A 17,109-nucleotide genomic window follows, 5' to 3' on the forward strand; every position below is an offset into this window, starting at 1 on the left:
GCTCCTCCTGAGTAATCCATAGCTAAGTTGTGTGGTTTATTTCTTACAGGGTAGAAATTGGCTGTCAAAAGCTGGATCTGCCTCAAATCCAAGTCTTCTGTTACAGTCTAGTGAAGACCTTAATCTGCAGAGACCTTCTACTAGGTAATTGCAGCACATGTGTTCTCTTGAGCACTTCTTTACTAACACCAGATCTGTCTCTGAAACCTGCTTTTGGAGGAGGCAGGGTTGAACAGAAGGAGGCTCAGCGTTCTGGATTTTTTCATGAAGAATGATGATTCTAATAATTAATCAGTAACTTGATTTGCCAAATACATCCCTGCACCAACTTGAAATAAGTTTGCTTAGCAAAATGTTATTTTTTGAAGGGCAGTGTCACTATTCAATGGAATTAAGATATAATTAATTGCATTACAGCAGCAGACGTTCGCCAATGCTGTCCAAGCAGCGCTCCCCAAGCACAAAGGGAGCAACACACTCACCGGGCAAGCAGGTCTGTACCAGTACAACCCTCCAGCAGTGTGATCCGTCCTTGCTCATTAAAAAAAGCCCCCAACTTGCAGACATATCACAAATTAATATTTTATCAACAGCAAACTCAGTGAAAAGATTGTAAATCAGCATTTGTCTTGTTTTTCTGATTTTTTTAAAGATATCTCTGGTTGAGATGTTCTCCTATGACAGGAAAGGTAAAACTCCGCCACGAAGCACTAACATACTTAACAGGTACAGTTCTTCGAATTAAAGCAGATTTGCCTAATTTTGACTGTGTTAATGGGTAGACTGCTTGTCGAGTGATCCTTAAAATGAGCATTCTCATGTGAAGTGGGTGTGGAAATGTTGAATGCATTTAAAAAACCAAGTGCCTAAAACTTGCTGTACACTGCATTATATTTCAAAATATATTGTATTGACAAGATTGAACAGTTAACATCAGGGAGCATGGAGGGCTCTGCCTTTCCACACTGGGCTGGAGAGTACTGACACCAAGTCAAGGCTCCCTCAGGTCAAAAGAAATCAAATAACCTCTTGCAAAAAGTAGACCAAGTAACTTGTTTTCCTGGCTCATGTGCTGCTTCAGATTAAATGCACCTTGTATTTCTGAGTGGATTCCTCCTTCAGGCCACCATTCTGGTGCTGGCAGATGACAGGAAGAGAGGCTGTGTCACTTAGGTAAATAGTTGCCACTGCAGCCATGTGAAGATAGATTATTTTAGGGGCAGTTAAAATCCAAGTTATTTTGCACTGTGCTTAGGAAAGGAGGCTCTTAGTCCAGCTTGTCTCCTAACAGATACTGCAGTGTAATCATGGCAGTCCAATCAAGGGTAAATGTCCCCGAGTCCATGAGCCCGTGGACTGGGAGCTGTGCTAATTTCACTCACAGCAGAGCAGCTGTGTCCCTGTCTCTGATGGTTTTAAGATGATCAGTGCTGTTTGCCAGGATTAATGTTCTCAGCCATGGGCAAAAATGAAAGGTGGGATGTCATAGGGGACCAGTGACTGTTAGAGCTTGGTTTTGTTCAAGATACAGCAATCCAGCTCTTAAGAGATATTGGTGGGTTGGGTTGTTTTTTTTCTCCCCAAACTCCCACAGATATGATTTCATCTGCTTGAGCTTTGTACAATAAGAGTGTGTTTGTGAGTTGCAGCATGAGATCAGAGAAACTGTGACATTAAGGATCCTGCTGGTTCTACCCCAACCAGCTCCAGTCCACGAGGTGCTGTTGGAGCTGGCAAAATAAGCTGGGCTGTTGCTCTCCCACAGCCTTGAACCGAGTACCTGAATAAACTCATGGGAAGCAAGGCTTGCTTACAGTTGATTTTTTGTTAGTGTTTCAGGGCGCTCACCACTGAAATCTCCTCTGAAGCCCCAAGAACCAGGTGTTTCATCCCGAGAAAAAGAACTAGAGGTAAGCTTTTGTGGGATAGGGAGGATATCTCTGAATTGCAGTCAGCCTGTAAACCGCAGTTGTCCTGTGTTTGGGCAGTTGGCTTGGACAGCTCCTAAAATTACTGAGTTGTTTTGAATAGAAGTCCCAGAATAGGGCTTAAATACACTAGGAGGGATTAATGGATTGCAGGGCTTTTGTGTATTATTGGAAAGATGAGGGAAGTGGTAACCTTTGCTCTTGTAACAAATAGACCTGTGAGTGGTATAGAGCTGCTTCCTGAGAATTTGGCTCCTTCCTTCCCAGACTGCTCTGTATGGCAAGCTGCTGACTGCTAGACAGAAGGTAGCTAATGAGAATGAAATTCCTCCAGCTGTCTTGGCAACCAATAAGATCCTGGTGGAGATGGCCCGGATAAGGTAAAGCCAGCATGCAGACATGTTGTACAACCTGGGGAGGTTGCAAACCAAGTCACAAATCCCTTTCCTGCTTCAGTTGGGAGAGTGGGGCAGCTCAGCTGGGGAAGCATCTGAAGTGCCTCCCCCACTGGGCAGCAGTATTTTGGGAATGTCTGTGTTGTTGCATTCTTCATCCTAAACCAGGCCTACGAACATTGAGAACCTGAAGAAAATCGATGGTGTGTCTGAAGCCAAGTCCACCATGCTGATGCCTCTCCTGGCTGAAATTAAGGACTTCTGCCAAGTAAATGGTTTGCAGGTATGATGAAGTCAAGTGTCTTCTCCTTGGCAGGAGCCTTAAGAATGGGGTTTGTTCTGCAGCTATTGGACTCCATGGATTAGTCTTTCTGTTTCAAAATACTATGATCTAGGAATAGGAACCAAAAGCATGCCTAGTTTTTTAGTTGTTTTCAAGGAGTCTGTGTTGAGAAAGTTTAGCTCAAATGGAGGAGTTTCCCATGCAGACTGAATGCCACAGTTTGTTTTGATGGAATAGTTTCACATTGAATGAGGAATACATAAGACGATGTGTTGGCCTGGGTACTTTTTTCTGTCTGGTTTTATTTCCAAGTTCCTTGGACAATGCCATGTCTGGTTTTAGTAAGATGGGAACATGTGGGTGTCCATCTGGATTCCCTCCTTGCTTTCGTTTTCCCTCTCTTCTTTACTTTCTTTTTTAAGAACATGGATTTGGGGTCAAAACCAACCTCCAGACAGATGAATGATTTTGTTAATATTACTTCTTCAGATAATGGGAGGGTGATCCACCAGTTGTCACCGGGATGTAATTCATTTAATTCTGCGTTATCTCACTTAGACCGACACATTCCCCACATCTGCACCTAAGGTTCAGAAAGAAGCATCTCCCTGGAAGTGTGCTAGAGCCCTTTCTCGCTCAGAGGAGGTCACATATATCCTGTTCCAGGAGAAAAATTACTCTCTGGTAAGCTCTTGCCTGTGGAGGTTTTCGATTTGCTGTAAACTGACAGCAGAGGTGCTTTGTCTAGAGGAGGGGGATGTGCAAGTTCTCTTAAATGCTCTGCACAGTGCTGGGATGGGTTGCTTTAGAACTCTGAGGCAGTACCTTTCCTGGGAAATGGCAGATCCTCTTCCTTAACTCTGTGAAGTAGTGGTCTGGAAAACTGAGGTGGGATACAGTGAGTTTTTAATTCCACAGTAAGAAACTTAAGTTGCTTTGGCTTTTGCTTTGCCCCTCCCAAGCGTGTGGGTCAGGTGGTCCCCAAGTTAAAAGTGTACCTAAGGATGAGTTAACAATAGTTGTACAATTATTAATGGACAACTTGATGCTCTGTATCCACTAATCCTGATGATATGCACAGTGTATGTATTCCTTCTGGAGAAATGAGTAGCAACTTCAAATGTGCTTTTTTGAAGAGTACAAGATTCCAGTTGGAAATCTGTCCTTGAGAAAAACAAGTTTGGGTCAATCAAGTTTGAGACGCTTTTCTTCAAGGCAACTGTTCTAGGAGGAGAATTCATCCAACATGTGAAAATGAAGGGAAATTTGTTTTGGTGCTCTTTTCCATGTTCTGCATGGATGTTCTGTATTAAGTGGGTCTATGGAAGGTCAGGTGCACCACAGCTCCTTCATCTCGACTGAGTTCAAGGTGAGGTGTTGCACTCAAGCTGTGAAGCAGTAGTTTTGAGACAGAAACACTTGAGAAGCTGGAAAAGACATGAGATAACTATTGGCAATCGTGCAGTGTTTTGGGGAGCTTTGTTGTGCTGCTGTGTGCCAGTGTCTCTGGATTGTTTTTTGGGAATGACACTTCCACCATGTGAATCCCTTCTGCCTTTGTTTCCCCAGGGGGCCATAAGTGAGTGCAGATCTCTGCCCCTTGCTGTGGTTGGCACTCACCTGTCCCAGGCCCTGGCAGCTGGCTACACTGTGAGCCTGGAGCGAGCAGGTTTGACTCCTGGAGTTCAGCAGGTCCTTACGGATGTTATCCGCAATCCTCCCATTAACTCAGGTAAGCATCACTGACCGTACCTGAAGCTTCTCATGCCTGGTAGAACCCAGCAGTCCTGGAAGGCTGGGCCAATGCCAGGATCACTGCTTTCCTTTCAAGGCTGGGCTGTAAAATAACTCTGATCACAATCCATAACAATGGGGCAGCCCTTTAGAAACCCTTTGACTCTGTGGTATGGAGAAGATTGAGACATCCCTCTTGCATCTGTATTTACTCAAATGTTTTTGGGAAAAAACATCAGCCTGACAAGGTGTTCCTGTAAGTACTGGCATCCTCAGAAAACACACTGGGAATTTATCACATGATCTTACGAGTCAACCCCATACATTTTTATCTTATCTTTTCTATGCCTTAATGCATCCTATGCTTTAATGAGGTGCAACGAATGTATTTTACAGCATAAGAAAACTGAATAACAGGCAAGAAGCTTAAACAATTAATGTTGTATTTATGTTTTTTCCAAGACACTACCAAAATTCAAGAAATTAGAAAACTTACTCCTGCAAATATTGAGCTGTATCTGATCAAGATGATGATTGTACTCTTGGAGAAAGAGCATAGAAATAAATCTAAGGATGGCTTAGGCATCAAAAGAAGGTTGGTGTGGCCTGAAGGGCAGCAGGAAAAAACAGGAGCCGATCAAGCAAGCAGGGGAGATGCCTTGTGGAATAAAGCACAGGTTAGTAAAAGAAAGTTATAAAGCTGTTCTGTAAAATAATGTTTTCTTTGTAGGAACAGACTAACAGGATGTTGTTGGTGTTTCCAGCAGTGCTTAGTGTCTCATCTTCCCAATCCATCTCTCCCTCAGTTTTGAGTACAACCATGTCCTCCTTCTCGGAGGAATGCTCAGAGCAGAAGCTGAGGATTCTTTTTGAATCAGTATTGACCTAGGAAGAGGTCAGACCTGTGCAGCTTAGCTGTGGTTTGTTGCACACATTATGAGTTCTTCCCAGTATGAAAACTTGGATACGCTGGATCCTTCATAACAACCAAATGTGGGTTGTGCCCTTGCTTTGCTTCTGTGCGTTGGTACCAAATAACCAAGCTGATGTGGGAAGATTCTCCTACTGTGCAGGAAGCAGGAAGGCTAAGAGGATGAAAAAGCCAGAGGCAATCCCAGCTAGGAATGTCTCAGTCTTTGGGTTTCTGTATTGCTTGAAACTGCTGGGCACAGCCTGATAACAAGTGTCTCCTGAGGGACAAATCTTGGGAAATAAGGAGCTCTTTGTTGATGTTTGAGCAAATCCAGGATAGTCTGAGCCATCTGCTTGGCCTCTGTGACCCCAAGTCCCAGTTCAGCACCTTGTACAAAGGACACCCTGCACTGAGTGGCACCTGGTGGGAATAGTAAAGAGAAATACCATACTCCAAATCCTGCTGCCTGTGCTGGGATTTCATGTCTGTTCCTTACAGGGCTTTGGGCTGACTTCTTAAACACTGGCTCAAGCAATTTTTCAAGCATTGCCGTTTTGCCAAATTGATTTTCTTGTTTCACTGAGTGCTGTTTTGTTTCTACAGTATCTGTGTCAGAGCCACCTTTTTCCTGCAGCTGACCTCCTGACAGTCCGACTGCCTGAGCTCTGATCACACTTGTTCCTGCTACTGTTAGCTCCTGGAGCTAATAATGGGAATGACATGCTATTAGTAATCAAATTAATATAATCCAAAGGAATAGACTGCAAATCCAAAAGCTAATCCAAGCAGTCTTTATTTACTTTTCCTTCAGAAGATATCCTGGTTCTAATAATTCTCAGTAGCAAGCAATTTTAAATCTCTTAATGCATGTTCTTGGATTTGAACGGGCTGACTTTGCTGCTGCTTTTACAGGGTAATTGGATCAATCCAGCATCCAAGGAAGGAGCAGAGAAACCCCATCTGCATGTGGTGCCTTTGGCTTCGGTAAGCAGGTGTTCTTCCTCTAATAAAGTACGGGGTAAACGTGCCATTAGCGAGGATTTTGGTAACACGGGGATGTGTAGCTGATCAAAAGTCTCAGCATGACTGCTGCAACCTCTGACCAGCAGGATGGTATAGAAAACATGAGTTAATATCTCTTGTGCCCACTGTGCTGTTTTTAACTGACACCTTAGCTGTAAAAACACATTTGAAAATACAGCACTTATTTCCAGTTGCTGTGTGTTTGAAATGTGTGAACTTCACTTGCTCAAATTTTGTTGTGGTGAAAAGAATAATGGGCAGTGCCCTCATTAAGCAGAGGTGTTGGAACTTTGTTGATGATGGACTGTGACCCAAATAACATTCTGCTTCCTCTCTGTGCCATGGGAAGACTGCAGGGAGTGTGGATGGCAGCCAGGCAGGGAGCAGGGGGGCAGCAGGCCCCTCGAAGCCCATCACCCCAGCCCCCTCCAACCAGGCTGCCCTCGATCCCGAGGAGGAGGAGCTGTTTGCTGACTCTCAGCCAAAGGTGAGACTGCAGGAGCACAGCCCAGACCCGGTGGCTGGGGTGGGGATCTTCAACAAACCGAATTCCCAGCTTGTCTCTGCGTTCCTGACTGTGCCTAAAACCTTGGCGTGGCTTGCCAGCCCACTTCTCTCATGGACATCCCTGAGGCAGTGATGCCATGTTGCTTTTATTGCCCTTGCTGTGTCCAGATATCCCACTTGGACAGCAATAGACTGCTACAGGAAACTTTGCCCCCAGTACATTGTCAGCTATCTCGTGGCAGGTGCTTCCACCATTTTCAGAGGACATTTGGTTCCTTTTTTTTCCTTTTAAGTACAGGGTTCTTCTGTGAGGCTGTGCTGATCACATTAAGATTTTTGTGCTGGTGTCGATAGGAACACAAGTTGTATGTACAGATGTTAAGAGTTTTTCTTTAAAAGGGAGCTCATGTCTCTGACCAGCACCACTTGTTGAACCACTTGCTTCAGTTTGAAGCTGGATATTACTGTGAGTTCAAATCTTCTCAGCCTTGATTCTCAGAGTTTAATTCTTAATCCCTTAGGTACTTGAATAAGGTGTTGGATTTAAGTGAGGCATAAGTCTTCCATGAACAATTGGGACTGTTCATGGCTCCAGCTGAGCATGAATTTGAGGAGTAGAGCTGTGCCAATGAGCCAGGCTGTGAATGTGCGTTTCTTTCCGTGTTTGTGTGTTTGTTTCGTTCCAGAACTCTCATCCCCCTGTTAAGAGGAGGGTGCCGGAATGGTTTGAAACCTCGGCAGCAACAGCTGGACCTGAAACCCAGACCAAGAAATGCAAGACAGAAACCAAAAAAGGGATTTTCAGTTGAATGTGGAAATCAAGATGTGTTTTTTTTATCTTCTTTCCCAGTGCCAGCAGCATTATCTGCATAGAATGTTGCCTCTAAGAGGCTCTAATTGCCCCTGCTCTACTCTCCATTGCTGCTGCTGCCTCTTCTCTTCCTCAAGAAGCACTTTTAGGACTTCTTCACTGTGTGAAATGGGATGTCAATAAAAAGATTTAAATCAATAACCCCTTGGCGTGTGTGTGGTTGTGTGTGTGGCGTGGCTGAGGGCGGGCAGGCCCGGGGCGCGTTGCCATGGCCACGGCCGGGCCGTTTCCGGGGCGGGGCGCGCGGGGGCTGCCGGGAGCGGCATGGCTCGCTAGGCGGCGGCGGCGCGCGGGTGAGCGGGCGCGCGCGGGGGGCGTCCTGAGGGGACGGGGGCAGGGAGCGGGATCGGGGCCGGGACGGGAGCGGAGAGCGGGGCGTGGGAGCGGCTTCCCCGCCCTGTGCGCGGGGAGCGGGGCGGCGAGGCACCGGCACCCTCCGGCCGCTGGTTTCCGGTTGCCCGCCCGCCGCGCTGCCACTTTGTTCCGTCCTGCCGGTGGCTGTGAGGTCCCTCGTTAAGCTGGTACCCGGCTTTCGTACCCTGGTACGACCGTGAGGGCTGGTTCGGCATTCCCATTCACACATTTTAGGGTTCCGGTGGTGCACTGACACCTTTACGCTGTTACTTAAGTCCATATTCGGGAAAAGGAGGAGCAAACAAGAAATAAATTGCTCCCCAGGGATGTGGTCACAGCACCAATCCTGACACAGCTCACGGAGCGTTTGGACAACACTTCCAGGCCCAGAGTGGGATTCTTGGGGTGTCCTTGTAGGGCTAAGAGCTGGACTCAGTGATGGGACCCTGTGGGTCCCATCCAACTCAGCATATTCTGTGATACAGGTATTTCTGCTCCTAAATACCTTATTGACGCCAACATCTTTTTCTCGCCTTTTCCCCGTGGCAGAATCATGGACCCCAGCTTGCTGAGGGAGCGGGAGCTGTTCAAAAAGCGAGCCCTCTCCACGCCGGCCGTAGAGAAACGCCCAGCGCTCTCTTCGGACTCCTCCGCCTCCAAGAAGAAGAAAGCCAAGGTAGAACAAGGGGGCTCCTCCAGCTCAAAACAAAACACAGGTGGGTGGAAGTCTCCTGTCCAGCAGCTGCTTGGTGTTTCCCACCACTTACCTTTAAGCTATGGTTTATTAATGTGAATAACACTGTATCTGTGAGTTTTGCTGGTGGCCGTTGTCATTCTTTCTCTTAAATTACCACTTTTGTTAAGAAAGTCACTTGCATAATGTGAAAAACTCATTCCCTGCTGTGAATATGTGTTAAGCCTCATCCTGTGGCTTGTTTGCTGTTGCTCCGTCGGAGGAATTGCTACTGCCAAAATTATTCATGTGAAACTGTGCTTTGGTTTGTGGATTTCAGTGCCTGCTGGATAGGCAGTAGCAGAATGAAATGTCATTCATTTTCTCCGTGTTTGCCATGTTGGATAGGGCCCGGAGCAACTTGGTCTAGTGGAAGATGTCCCTATGTCACGGGGTTGGAACTGGATGATCTTTAGGCTCCCTTTCTGCCCAAACCGTTCCATGATTCTGTGATTATTTCTGGCAAAAGAGCACCTAAAACATTTAGGTAACTGTAAGTTGAAGGGTATCCATACATGAGGTGGATTTGCAAGGTACATCTTGTCTGGCTTGCACGTTGTAATTAGCACTTGTCCTTGTTTTAGTTGGACCTAAGGTTTGCTCGTGAGCACCAGGGACTCCAGACGTTTCTGCCTCTTTTACTCAGGAGTTGTGGCATTTCCCTGGGATCGTGGCACTGATAATGCGTCTCTCAGTATCAAATAAACAGTTAATAACGCAGCACCAAAAATAGTAGGAGGGTGTGGAAAGTGCAGCACCGGGGAGAGGATTTGCTCTGAAAGTAGTGGCAGTTCTTGAGTGCACTTTAAAGGTCAGATCAAATGCCAGGAGTTACTAAACCACAAAATACCCTGTTGTGCAAACTCAGTCCATGCTCGTGTTTTGAATAATACCACGCGTGGCTCTCTCCTAAACTCCAAAAGAAACAATAGAGCTAAAAACAACAGAGAAAAACGTCATGGGGTTTGGGAGGAGTGAGACATCTTCTGTCCCAGGGGAAGAGTAGGGAATTTGGGTATGTGTCTGCAGCTTCTCGGGCACCAAATAAAGTATCAGCCAGACATTCTAAAATAAATCAAGGGAGGCCAGGCTTCCATCCATCCCTTTTCACACTCTCCAAATAAAACAAAACTCTACGTGGAATATCCTAAGCTGTGTCTCTGGCATGAGTGGGGTTTGCTGGGAAGAAGAGATGGGGAGTAAGGAAGAGGGGAGGGGGTACAAATGTGAGTCTGATCAGGAGGATTTGAGCAGATAAAAAAGGATTCATTTTGTTGCTGTGGTTTTTGGTGGGCTGAGGGTTTCTTTAAGTGCTTTTGTGGTTGTAAGGCAATTCTCTTACACAAACAGGGACCCAGTGCAGCTCTGAGGACATAAACTTGATTTTTTATGCTGCTGGATGTTTTCCTGGCAGTACCAGAAAGGTTTCAGGGTTTCTATAACGTTTTTATGCTGCAGAGTCAAAATCTGTTGCCTCAAAACCTGCTTTTTATTTGGCTTGCCAGATAGGCAGGTGCCTGTCAGGTTATGTGGCTGTCAGAGATAGGTCTGGGGAGGTGGAGTAAAAACCTGATGTTGAGGAATCCCTGTCCCACCGCCCCAAAGAAACAAAAACTAAGGTGGTCAGTCCTGGTTTTGTTGTGCAGTGACCACGGAGGTGATAAATGGAGTCACAGTATTTGTGTGTTGGCACTGATAGTTCCCGGGTGTGTAGTGCCCACAGGTCCTCCCTCGCTCTGTGGTTCTGCGATTCTGTGACTCAGAGAACCTGCCCTTGTCACTTTTTGGGGGAGGAGAGGTTTGGAGACCATGCTAATCTTCAAATGACTGCACAGCTAAATCCGGCCTCTGTGTGAAGACTGGCTCTAGGCTTCCCACTGCTCCTACAGGGATTACTATCATTATTTCAAATCATTATTTCAACAGTTACTTGAAAAAAATCATAACTAGTTTACTCAGTTCAGAATAGGAACTGGAAAATAAACGAAATGGATCAAATCTGTTTGTTTCATTTTATTACTCAATAGTAAATTGTGGCTGTGGTCTTTGTCTTAAGACCTTTGTCTCAGTGGTCTCTGCCAAGTCAAGAGCCAAAATCTTCAGGGGCTGTTTTGTGGAAAAGAATCATTCTGAGTCTTCTCTAGTGCTGTGCAAGGGGACACCTTTGTCTTCTGTTCCTTGTGCCCACATCCATTCCTCTTTATAGACCTGTGAAATAAAAAGGCTGGGATGCGTCCCAAGATTTGTCATTCCATGTGCTTCTCAGGAAGGCATCGCTGGAGCAGCAGAGGCTGGCATGTTGCGCACACTGCCCTCTTGTGTGCAGCCACGGTGGGCATTTTGTGGGAATGCTGCAAGTGTCCAGAGCATTTGCTTTTAGGAAAGAGACATGAATTAACTCAGTGCATCCCGATGGCTTCTCTGGCCTCTTGAGCAGGGCTTTGCAGGCTGATGCTGTCACATACAGCAGAAGGTAATGAGTCATCGTTATCACCACTGACATTATCTTCATCGTATGTCTTGGCGTGAGTCCGAAGTTACCTTGTACTTGGGGCATCAGCTGCCACTAGTTGTGCTTTTGATTTTGAGCTCGAAGCATTCTCTGCATGGGGGACTGGTCCTGGCCAAACTGCACTATAAGAAATGCATCTGAGATGAATGGTTGTGTGGTTTTGTGAGTGGAGGAGGGAGTTTGCTTCTCCAGGTGAATCACTGGGCTAGCTGTGCTAGTCATTATAGGTACTGGCCATAGCACAAAGGCTTTTCAGACATGGATGGACTGTGAGGTCACCTATGGCTGTGGGTTTTGTTTCCTTCATGACAGGAATGTTATCTGGGGTTAAGACAGTTAAATAACTTGTCCCACACGTAGCTTTGCTCTGGGACATTTCTGTGTGGGTTCAGGAGCGTGAAGGACTTGCCAGGATTAGCTGATGGCCGCGCTGTTGGACACTGTTATTACAGTTGTCATTTGTAACTGCACAGCTTGAATGGTTTTCAAAATCAGAGACACAACACAGCTACAGAGGGTGAACAACCTGGTGAGCCAGAGGTGTGAGAGGTCTCTGTTCAGGATGTGAGGAAGGGGTGAGTGTGAACTCTGGGATGTGTCAGCAGGCAGATGAAGTAAAGTGAGATTCTCTTGTGCAAAGTGAAGCAGCCCTCTCTAGCACAGCGCCGATCCTGGCGTGGCCTCCTCTGTGAAACATGTTGGCACCTGAAAGCTTCATGTGGGCTGGGTGACATCCCCCTCTTCGGTGTGGGAGGTCTGTGGCCCATCTGGCTGTGTTCCTTGGCAAGAACTCCCATCAGTTCCAGTTTAGCTTTGAAAGTTTGGGATAGGGATGATAGATCCAGCATGTCCAACTCCCTGTAGCGTTGCAATCGCATGGAAGCAACGGCCTTGGGTCAGAGAAGCGTCCCTGTTTATTTCCAGCAGGATTTTGTGCCAAGGGTCAGATATTCTGAAGGTAATGGGTTACTCAGGTCTCGACACCCAGAAATCATTGGCCAGGCTGAGTATGAAATAAGGGGAGAACAGTTCTCTGGAACTGGAGAAGTGGGGGAAGAAAAGGTCAAACTACCCTTAGGAGGATTAGAAAAGACCATTTTAGGGATACATTTCATGTTGGCTTAGTTTTCCTCCCACTACCCTCTCTTCTAAAAGCAAGAAACACATAATAAAAAGTGCTGCCGAAGGCTAGAATTCACCCAATCCTCTCCTGCCTGAAGGGTCCCTTGCCATTCAACCCTTCTGTCCCATCTTTTTTCTTACCCCTTGTCTGTCTATCCTGTCCCTGTCTGGTTGACTCAGTGGGACAACACTGCTGTCTTTACACTGAATGTGATCAGACTGTTGAACATTTTTATAAGTGTTTTCTTCAGTTAAGTAACACAGTTTTATGCATGTCAGGCAACATTTTTTCGGTCAGGTAGACAAAACTCTATGCTAGTCACTCAATATAAACAGCAAAAGTTCATCTAAAAACAAAAATCTTTTTTTCCCCCCGTAACACTGCAATAGATTGTCCTTCTGCTAAGCACTTGGAAAACCATTGCCAAATATTCCAGTTCACATCCAGAGATGGAATTGCAGCTGTGGATATTTAAGTCCAAAAGAAAAAAAGCACATGACTTGCTCATTTGTAAGGTACAAGAGGCTTCATTCGAGGTGTCAAACCAAGTTCTCCAAGTGCAGGTGCTCAGTGCTTCCTACACCACCTCTGTTTCACGCTTCCTGAAGCTGTTCATCATTGCTCTGACGGGATTGGGCTCATTCTCCAAGTCTTTCACAGTTTTGTTTTTCACACAGCAGCAACAGTCCAGCAGTTCGTACAGGAAAGCCAACACCACCAGAGAAACTACAGTGAAGATGAATATGATCAGGATAACAAAGCAGGCAGTGTTCCAGTTGTCATGGAAAGGGTAAATTTTTTGCACTTGGAAGCCCAGATACTGGGAAATTGATGTAGTCTCATTCCAGTGAGTGCTGTTGAGGGTTGCCATTCTTGAAGAGTTGTCTGAGTATGCTCACTGTCACAGATTTGGGAGCTGAAACACAAAAACAAAGCTGTTGAGGACTCTGTCAGTCAAGGACATGCTGTGATTTTCATCACAAATTGTAACTACTTAAGTTCAGACTAAGTGCTCAGAGTTTCTATAAACATGTATTGTTGCATACTCATACTTGCTCACACAAATATCAAACTCCAAATGTGCAAGTTTGTGATAGGACTGGAACATTTATTTTGGCTGTGTCTGGTTCATGCAGGCATCATGTGGTGTTAAGTTATTCAGCAATGAGAGCTTTGCTGCTTTATTTCAATTACGTGCACAAACAGAAAGCCTACAAACTAAATTTTCAAGGTGTGTACAGTGGTTTCAACCACCCATCCATCATCAGTCTTGAGGCTGGCACTGGCATGGTGTGAAAGGCCTTATTATTTTGGAATTGCCTGTTAGCACAGACTTGTTCACCCTGCAAAACCCTTTGGACTTCAGGAGGGCAGATTTCCTGGCCTGTTCATTCCCCTGCTCTTGCACTGCTGAGTAGTTTGTGCTAGAGAAACTTGGCTGCCCAGATGGCATTGAGAGTGTTTGGAAATCTTGTTTGTGGTGCCATAGTCATTGGCATGGATAACAAGGAAAACCCAACCCTTTGTGAGGAGTTCTGATTTCTTGTTTTCCACTCTGCCTAACCCTGGCCCTCAGTGCTGTCTGTTGGCACCCAGCAGAGGAAGAGACTGCTCTGTGGTGTGGGGGGGGATGAAGCAAGAAGTTGGCTTCAGCAAATCTGCCTTTGCTCTGTAGTCTAATGTAATAAAAACTGTCCAAGGAGCTGCGGTAACTTCTGGTTATCTGGTGTGGCTGTAGGACATTGTAATAACCTTTGAATCCCTCAGGCAATTTAAAACTGGATGTGGGAGGAGGAGATCGAGTCAGAGCTCCATATTTCCTTGAGGAAAGAGCAAGGAGTTTTTAGGTGGAACATGGTGGTGGATGGTGTCTACTAAAGCAGCTGACTTAAAGCAGACTGAGCACCTGTCCTTAATTCTCTGAAATTATTAAAGAAAAGGATATAGTGAAAACCTGGATCATGCTGCCAAACCAGCTTGTGATCTATGTCTTATTTTTACTGTTCAACTGTTACACATTTTGTTCTTTATCCTTCTGTCTTTAATGGATTGAAATTGAAACGCAAGAGCTTTGTTGTTGGGAAGCTTCCTGGCATTAGCATTCCATACACACACTTACTGGAGCAGTTGCAGTAACTTACTGTTTCCTCTGTTAAATCTGTAACTGAGTACACAAATTAGTAATTGAATATACAAAGTATGACTGAGATGGATGGGATTAATTAAGCTGTTGGTGGATTTTTTTTCCCTAAACAAAAGTTTACAGAACAAATCCAAGCTAAAAATACTCCTGGTTTGAGTCAGGTCCTGGCTTCAAGAGAGTGGCTTGATTTGGTCATGGTGTGGGAAGGAAACTCAGCCAACCTGTTACGGGGCTAAAAGTCATAAGGGTTTTTGGAGGGGTGGCTTGAAGATTTATTTTAAAATCCATGAGAGAAAGAGAGAAGGGGGAGCTGAATAAAAGGATTTGGAGTCCCCTTTGAGGAGTAATTAACATAAGCAGGATTTAATTTTGTAGTTTAAATGGCAAGATGATACCTTTGGGAAAGAAAGGAGTTTTGTTTTGAACTTTGTAAACAGATTTCTAAGACTGAGGGTTTTGTTAGAATCTGTTACGCGTAAGTTTGCTCGCTCTGTAAACACCAGGCACAAAAATAGACTGTTTCTGTGATGCAAAATTTAGTAATTTGAGGAGGTTTTTTTCATTTATAGTGCTCAAAAGTGATCAAAATCTGGGGCCACTAGAGGAACCTGTCATGTCTACATTGCATAGCCTGCACCCTTTGCCAGCACAGCTCTCTGCCAAGGCAGTAGCTCTGTTCCCAAGAGGAGAGGAGCATCTTAGGCATGGCATGGCCAGGCAGGAGCTGTGCTGGCAGCACAGCGCAGTGCAGCAGCCATTGCCTTCCCACTCCACAGCCAGCCCCTTCCCACTCCACAGCCTCCATTAGGGCAGCCAGTCCCTTCCCACTCCACAGCCAGCCCCTCCCCACTCCACAGGCTCCCTTAGGGCAGCCAGGCCCTTCCCACTCCACAGCCACCAATAGGGCAGTGGTTTGCACAGTGGAGAGATGTTTGTCTTTATGCCAGGAGGTGGAATTGAATGCCGTGCTGGAGGTGGTTCATGCCCCTTGAGGAGGATGATGATGATCTCCTTAGATTTGAATGAGGGAAGGCAGATAAAGATCAGCTACTCTTTGCTGTAATTATTAAAATACAAGGCTGAAGCAGCTGTTGCCGACTGTTCAGAATTAAAACAGCGCTAATGAGGTTAGTGTCCTTGAAAGCTGTCAAAAATGGGCTGGTTTCCTGCAGTTTTACTTATTTTGTAACGACACGGTTCAGATTCGTCTCATCAGCCAGTCTTATTTGTAATCAAGTCAGCAATTGTATGTATCCAAAATGCAGTGAGTTAAATATTTAATGAACTGGTTCCTCTAATATCTGCACTAGGTTTTAATTTAAAAGCATTAGCATCTTTGGGCACTGCAGAGGAACAGCTTTATTTGAAATCATATTCATGGAGTAGAGGGAAATGACTGGCAAAAAATCCTTTTAATGCAGCACTGAGGAAGTCCTGTTTAAGAAAGCACTGAGCAGACATCTCGGGGTAAAAGCATTTACAAACCTCAGGTGCGTTCTAACCCGTCTGTTTGCGTTGTATCGATGGCTGCTCCAGTATTTCCAAAGGTAACAGCATGCAGCGGGATTTTATCCCTACCTCAGTGTCTACCACATTTCTAGAACAGGTTTCTCTTCCACACACACAGATCTCTTACAGACAGCCTAATTTACGGAATACCCCCGGGAGGTAACGTTTCTCACGTTTCAGCTGGAGCTGTCTTTGTTCTAAGGAAAGCCCTTCCGCTGTCATTTCTGTGAAAACATATAGAATCAATCACAAGGAACATGAGGCTGCAGGAAACCAGCCACCTCCCCTGTAAGGACGAAATCCATTTTGTTTACTGAATCTTGGCTTGTTGTGTTAGCTTTGCTGTAAGATGGAGTGGTCATCAATTTTCCATTAGTGCACAGATGGTGAAAGTGCTTGTCTGATCGTGCAAGACAAGCTCCTCCGTGTTCAGCGGGATAAACCCTGCTCAGCCTAGAGAAAAATCATTCTGATTCCAAGAGGCTTTTACAGGTTCGCAGCTTACACACATATTTTCTTTCAGTAATCAAGATAAACCTCAGAGAATGTTATAAAATGATACACACCTACCTCTCGTGTGAAAGGATGCTGAGAGAGCGCCGTTCTGGTCCCTTTTTTTAGTGCAGCCTATGGCACAGCTAAGATGGAGCTTTCCTTCCATTGGCCAGAGCACGATGCTGCTGACAACTTCCTTTGTGCTCATTTGCATCAAGCCCTCAACCCCAGGAGTAAATCATTCATAAATATGACTCTTACTGTCTGGAATAAGAAGCAAACCCCTCCCTGTTCTTGTTTTTTGGGATGCGATGAGCTCGTTAGCAGAGGAGCGCGCTGGGAGCGCGCGTTGGCCGCGACCCCGCTCTGCTTTGTGCTGGAATCAGCCATCAAACCGTGACGTTTGAAGTGTTAATATCTGCAGATTTCCAGCCTTGCCGTGTGGTTAGATTCCCTTGTCATGAACCGTAGCAGGCTGCAGCCAGGCAGATTAAACAAGATAATCTTCCTGATTCAATTGACAGAACAAAAACATGATAGATTGTCTTAACTGTTTGTTGCACCTCTGAATTTATTTTGGTCACTT

General features: G+C 45.5%; 3 protein-coding genes across 14 annotated transcripts in view; 2 read left to right on the plus strand and 1 right to left on the minus strand.

Moving 5' to 3' along the window:
- WRN (WRN RecQ like helicase) overlaps positions 1–7,750 on the plus strand; it is a 29,197-nt gene extending 21,447 nt beyond the window's left edge. For 6 of the 9 annotated variants that reach the window (XM_082281676.1, XM_082281680.1, XM_082281678.1 and 3 more), the window contains 11 exons: positions 50–144; positions 418–493; positions 653–726; positions 1,832–1,910; positions 2,196–2,308; positions 2,492–2,606; positions 3,165–3,290; positions 4,176–4,338; positions 4,803–5,017; positions 6,166–6,237; positions 6,626–7,427. In XM_082281676.1, coding sequence (XP_082137802.1) covers positions 50–144; positions 418–493; positions 653–726; positions 1,832–1,910; positions 2,196–2,308; positions 2,492–2,606; positions 3,165–3,290; positions 4,176–4,338; positions 4,803–5,017; positions 6,166–6,237; positions 6,626–6,916 — 1,419 coding nt within the window. In that variant the 3' untranslated portion in view covers positions 6,917–7,427. Of the gene's footprint in view, positions 1–49; positions 145–417; positions 494–652; positions 727–1,831; positions 1,911–2,195; positions 2,309–2,491; positions 2,607–3,164; positions 3,291–3,742; positions 3,878–4,175; positions 4,339–4,802; positions 5,018–6,165; positions 6,238–6,625; positions 7,428–7,469 lie in introns of those variants that run through there. The other 3 variants (XM_082281681.1, XM_082281679.1, XM_082281684.1) reach the window with 3 other exon arrangements.
- A 163-nt stretch (positions 7,751–7,913) lies between these two features.
- GTF2E2 (general transcription factor IIE subunit 2) overlaps positions 7,914–17,109 on the plus strand; it is a 28,325-nt gene continuing 19,129 nt past the window's right edge. For all 4 annotated transcript variants that reach the window (XR_014226421.1, XR_014226422.1, XR_014226423.1 and 1 more), the window contains exons 1-2: positions 7,914–7,947; positions 8,558–8,724. Coding sequence is in view for 1 of the 4 variants with exons in the window: in XM_082282215.1 (XP_082138341.1) it covers positions 8,562–8,724 (163 nt within the window). In the remaining 3 variants the exon portion in view is untranslated. The remainder of the gene's footprint in view (positions 7,948–8,557; positions 8,725–17,109) is intronic.
- Positions 12,954–13,247, minus strand: SMIM18 (small integral membrane protein 18; the record flags this gene model as incomplete). The annotated part of the gene is made up of 1 exon (XM_082282217.1): positions 12,954–13,247. The coding sequence occupies one exon, from the start codon at positions 13,245–13,247 to the stop codon at positions 12,954–12,956; it is 294 nt and encodes a 97-aa protein (XP_082138343.1).

The sequence above is a fragment of the Coloeus monedula genome, assembly GCF_965178545.1.
Source record: "Coloeus monedula genome assembly, chromosome: 5".
Classification (NCBI taxonomy): Eukaryota; Metazoa; Chordata; class Aves; order Passeriformes; family Corvidae; genus Coloeus; species Coloeus monedula.